This window comes from Nelumbo nucifera, chromosome 1 (assembly GCF_055504915.1).
Source record: "Nelumbo nucifera cultivar China Antique chromosome 1, China Antique-T2T, whole genome shotgun sequence".
Classification (NCBI taxonomy): domain Eukaryota; kingdom Viridiplantae; phylum Streptophyta; class Magnoliopsida; order Proteales; family Nelumbonaceae; genus Nelumbo; species Nelumbo nucifera.
The window spans coordinates 82,183,463-82,189,219 of NC_142649.1; the positions used below are offsets into that span (position 1 = coordinate 82,183,463).

The following is a 5,757-nucleotide window of genomic DNA, read 5'->3' on the forward strand; positions in this document are numbered from 1 at the left end:
TTTGAAGATTTAAAATAGTTAAAAGTCACACAAAAATCTTTTTTGAAATTTAATTGATGGAATGATAATAGAGGGACGTCTGCCCGGAATCTGAAAATTAAAGGGGTCTTTCATCTTTGTTTTAAATGAAAGTAAAGGGGGTAATTGTCACTCCCCAAATAACATGGTAGTAATCTGTAATTTACCCTACAAAAATTTATATTGACATTTGGGCCGAGCCCATTACCAGAGTCCCTAGATATAAGGAGTTGCCCTTTAACCATCAGATGAGATGATTGAGTACGTATGTGGATTCTAATCAGATGTTGCAAAACGACATCTCACCTGAGGGCAGCTTTTTGTTTTCCCTTCTTTTGTGGCAAACGAAAGATGCAGTGATGTCACCCCAGTGAATCAAAACACATTGTCTGGAAACTGGCACCTACCCTTTCCCTTCTTAAGTACCAACCTGGGAAAAAAGATGCAGACGGCAATTGTTTGTTGAGAAACTTTGGAGTTACTTCTTAGAGGAAAACTACAGCTTACTTTTCTCCTCCTCAGATTCACATGGGCGGGACGCGGAAGCTGTGGATCGTAGATAATGGCTCTGATGGCGGAATGGCTTGAGAAGTCATGAGACGGGAAGGTGATGCTTCAATGGAAAAATGGGTCTTTCGTTTGATTGTTTTCTTTTTTCTTTTACTAAATGAAGGAAAGATCTATGATCATAGGGCCCAGTGAGCCGAGTTGATACCTACATTCTACCACACACTACTACCGTCTATCTATTCTTCTTTGGGTCGATGGCATCGCAGAGTGGGAAAGTAGGTGTGCTCTCTCATTTGTTTTGACCCTTCCCTTCTCTCATAATCTTTCTCAAACCAGTACTTTCGTATAAAACCCCAAAATCAGGACAATAACTCACAGAACAATCTCTCTCTCTCTCTCTGCTTGAGTTCTCTTCTAGTTCAATTATCGTAGACATATGGGCAAACTTGTTGGGTACAAGCGTCTGAGATTTTGAGTTCGTTCTGGATATGTTTTGGATTTTGGGTAGCTTCCTAGATCCTCTAAACGCCCCATTTGGTGTTGCCATCCAAAGAGGTTACATGGGTCGCTGTTTCCGTTTGGGTACCATGAATTTGATGAGTTGAGGAATCTAGGACGCTAAAAATTTGTTTCTTTTCTTCTTCTTCTTGTGCTGAGATCTACCTGGTTTAGATCTCAGAGGAGATAACACTGTCTCCGCTAATTTTAGGGGTTCAATATTGTAGGGAGAATGGTGGCGGGTAATGGCTTTTTATACCCACTTCTTGGTTTCGCATCATGTGTCGCATTTATTTACATGTCTTTGGGAGATCTGAGACTCAATTATTATGAAGAACCCAAGGTGGCCTTTGTCGAGAGGAATGGCACTCATTTCATTTTAGATGGAAGACCGTTCTATGTGAACGGCTGGAACTCTTACTGGCTGATGGATCAGGCTGTAGAGGATTTCAGCAGGCCCAGAGTCAGGGCTATGCTTCAAGCGGGTGCAAAGATGGGTCTCACTGTTTGTAGGACTTGGGCTTTCAATGATGGAGCATACAATGCACTGCAGATCTCCCCTGGACGATTTGAAGAGCGCGTCTTCAAGGTATTACATAAATTCGTATCTGGTTCTTGCTTTCCTTATATTTTTCGCTTGTGCAGGAATTATGCTACCACTCCTTACAGGGAAGCATGAATGTGTGGCGGGATCTGAAACTTTTTTCTTCCTGGGTAGAATTTAGTGTTGTTATAGCCAGGAAAATCTGATCACAAATATACAATTGATTATTTATTCGTCTACTAGTTTAAAAACTGGGCTTAAATTTTAAAAGGAACCGATTTTTCATGTATCTTTTTATTTACTTACCTAATCCGTTGCCCATTGGGTATCGTGATAGAGTGATCAGCAGATAAACTTTTTTTCCAACGAAATTGTTTAAATGAACAGAAAAGCATATGCTGACACTCAGGAGAATAGAATTTTGGGTATTGGCCTCTTCTATTTTCTTTTTATTCTAATCTGTTTGTTAAGAAACAAACTTGTAAGAAATGGAAAGAATATTTGTTCGGGAACCAATTTTTGGAGAAAAAAATGGCCCATTCCCACTTTAATTGCATAGAGGGCCAGAGGCCTAAAAGAATCTAAATTTTAGAGACAGGTTTCGGCTCCAAAAAATCAATTGATTATTCTTTGAATTATTACCTCTGTTTCAGTGCCTTGAGATTCTTCTTAGTCATGATGTTAATTGTCTTTTTCTAACCTGTTTATTTTTGCTTCATGCATTCAATAAAAAATGTAAATGGTAATTGTTGTGTATGTAATGTATTCATAGTCTGCAGTTACCATGGTGGTACCATTGCTATTACACTATATTATATTGGCTCTTTTGTCCTTTTTACATTTAATAACCATATAGACTGGCAGGCATTGGATCGTGTCATCGCAGAGGCAAGACGACATGGGATCAAGCTGATACTTAGCTTAGTTAATAATTTGCAAGCATTTGGTGGGAAGACTCAGTATGTCAAATGGGCGTGGGAAGAGGGTGTTGCTTTGAGTTCTTCCAATGATTCATTCTTTTTTGATCCATCAATTCGCAAATATTTCAAGAATTATGTCAAGGTATGATTGTGGTGTTATTTGTAGATAATTTGTATGTCAATGAGGAATTTTGTATATTTATCTAAAAAATGAACTTTGTCTTAATTCTCTTTTCAGAGAAGCTAAAGCATGGTTTGAATTATTCCTAAAAAATTTGATCAAGTTTGGCTAAATTGCCCAGAACCAAGAACATCTTAACTGATCGAAAAAAAAAGAGAGAAAAACATGTTGATTTTAGCTTAGCACTTAAAGCTATTGATCCTCAACCATGAAAGTGAACCTGTTAACCCAACTTGAATGTCTAAATAAGCAGAAGTATCAATGAATCATGGCCTATGAAAACAAAGGGTATCCGCTTATAGAGAAACTGCATATAATTAGTATGTAAGTGTGCATGAGGACAGGCTTAAAGGACCTTATCTTCTACTGAGCACAAGATTCATTCCTCGTGATCAGGTAACATGTCATGGCCAGAAAAGCATAGTGAAATCCACTGTCTCATTTGCTTTTGGTTAAGTTACTACCATTTTGGAAGTTTAATTTCAGACTTAATCCATGGAAGTCTTCACAGTATTATTGAAATACAAAATATTGCATTGCATTGGAGTTGTTATCAACTCAATATGACCTTCCTTTTGCAGGCTGTATTGACAAGGAAGAACAGCATCACAGGAATTGAATACAGGAATGATCCAACAATCTTTGCATGGGAATTGATAAATGAACCACGCTGTATGACTGATCCTTCTGGTGACACCCTCCAAGTAAGTGTGTGGTGTGTGTGTCAGAGAGAGAGAGAGAGATGATAGATACTGGAAATATTAGCAATCTAGGTTATTGATGAATTCTTGAGTTTGATTATATTCTCTGGTGAAGAATTGCAGGATTGGATTGAAGAGATGTCTCGTTATGTGAAATTGATTGATAAGAACCACCTATTGACTGTGGGGCTTGAGGGGTTCTATGGTCCTAGGAGCCCAGAAAAACTGAGTGTGAACCCAGAAGCATGGGCGAGTGTCCTAGGATCTGATTTTATCCGCAACTCAAAGATTTCAATCATTGATTTCGCCTCTGTTCACATTTATCCTGATCAGTGGTAAGCTTCAAAAGACACCTTATCATTGTTCTGAATTTATTGTTCACAAAACCACATGCAATATTGGAGGTACCATGAAACCAAACATGGTGAAAATTGTAGCACTGAGAACTCTGTCTGAAAAGAAACACTTTTTGTGCTTTGATGTCATATTACCACTTATGATCAAATCCCAAAATGTGTCTAATTCAATTAATCTGTAGGTTCAAGGAGATTGAACTTGAAGACAAACTGAAATTTGTCTCCAAATGGATGACTTCTCACATTGAAGACGGTGACAAAATGCTCAAGAAACCTGTAATGTTCACTGAATTTGGGCTGTCAAATACAAATAGAAACTTCCAACCATCTCATCGTGAAAAATTGTATAAAACTGTTTATGACATCATTTATGAGTCAGCAAGGAAGAATGGAGCAGGGGCAGGGGCATTTCCTTGGCAGTTCCTAGTTGGAGGCATGGAGGAATACAACGATGATTTTGGAATTGTTCCATGGGAGAGGTCGTCTACTTACAGGATGATATTGGAGCAATCATGTAGACTGGCTGGAATTGGAGGACATGATCAATCAAAGGGAAGCTTGCAAGAAATATGTTGAAGATAGTTAATTGGTATTTTTTTTTTTCAATTCTAAAATGCAACCTGCCAACCTCCCCACAGAAATGGGGCCTCTTTTGGGGTAGGGATTTTTTCATTTTATTTTACCAGAGCGGTGCAGCTCACAGTTTTTGTTCAGTACAGAAAATATATACTCCAAAACAAAATGAAAAGAGACCAGTGAGATGTTATGCTAGAGGCAAGCTTTCTTGCTTGTTTCATGATGTTACTATAATTTAAGAAACTGAGTGTGCTATTCAAATATAGTTTTAGGAGCTTACCATAACAGGGAAGAGTGGTGGTTACAAAACAGTAGGCTTACTCCATAAAGCCAGAAATAAATTGATAATATGAGTCGACACAAACGTCGGTTGAAAGGGAAAAATATTTGGCCGGATTGATGATTCATTCCTTCCTGTTACTGAGATGTAACTCTCACCACATTCACTTGTATCTTAATTTCATGAGATGCTAGTAAATGGCTCATTAATTTAATTCATGGATTTCATTCACCCTGGGAACAAGGTGGGCCTACAAGAAGACGTGCTCAGTTCTATCTTGTAATGTGTCTTTTCATGGGTTCAACCGTTCAACCACGTTTGTAAGTTTCCAAGCATTGAATAAACTTGTTAGCTCGAATTCCTGTAATTATTATTTTGTATATTTTTAGCAAACTTTGGTCTATAAGTTTTTATTGTTTTATTGTGTTCTTAAGCAGCGGCTGACTCAGGAATAAACTTGTTAGCTCGAATTCCTGTAATTATTATTTTGTATATTTTTAGCAAACTTTTGGTCTATAAGTTTTTATTGTTTTATTGTGTTCTTAAGCAGCGGCTGACTCGGGAATTTTCTGTTGGGATCAAGTTAAACAAGAAAATGAGATAAGGAGGAGAAAAGGTAGTGTTTGGAGAGAATTAGGGCGGGAAGGTTTTGGTTTAATAGATTTCTTTAAAGAAAAATAAATAAATAAAATTTTTACATCTGAGAGTTGGAAGAGCCCCCACCAATAAACAAAGCTTTTTCTGGTTTTGTTTTGTTTTTTTTTTTTTGGGGGGGGGGGGGGCTCGGCCTCTGGTCATGACATATTATTTGGTCTTGAAGTTAAAACAGCTTGATTTGACGTATTCCAACAGTCAAATTGAGTTTCTCAGCAGGAAAAGAACAAATGGTTTCCAAATAAAATATTATTTGGTCATAACATATTAATTGGGTTTGAATTCAAATCGTAGGAAAAGAACCAAGTGAGAATTGCAAAGGAAAAGGACCATTTCAATGGTTGCAGTGGCCTTCATTTGCATCCCTGTTCATACACAACAACCTTGTCTCCCTTTCGTCTAGGGCTGCAAATGGTTTCCATTTGTCCAAATTTGAATTCAAACTCAATCTATTTAAGATGACTAAAATTCAATACATTTATAATTGGATCAAATTATGAAATTTTCCCAATCTGATGC

The 5,757-nt window shown here is 37.5% G+C and overlaps 1 protein-coding gene across 1 annotated transcript; it reads left to right on the forward strand.

The window, feature by feature from the left end:
* Positions 1 to 442: 442 nt before the first annotated feature.
* On the forward strand, positions 443 to 4,948 carry LOC104599385 (mannan endo-1,4-beta-mannosidase 2-like). Its single transcript, XM_010261894.3, has 6 exons — positions 443 to 625; positions 1,254 to 1,615; positions 2,435 to 2,632; positions 3,253 to 3,375; positions 3,496 to 3,707; positions 3,911 to 4,948. Exons 1-6 carry the CDS (start codon positions 613 to 615, stop codon positions 4,302 to 4,304), a joined length of 1,302 nt encoding a protein of 433 aa, XP_010260196.1. The 5' UTR covers positions 443 to 612; the 3' UTR covers positions 4,305 to 4,948.
* The last annotated feature ends 809 nt before the right edge of the window (positions 4,949 to 5,757 follow it).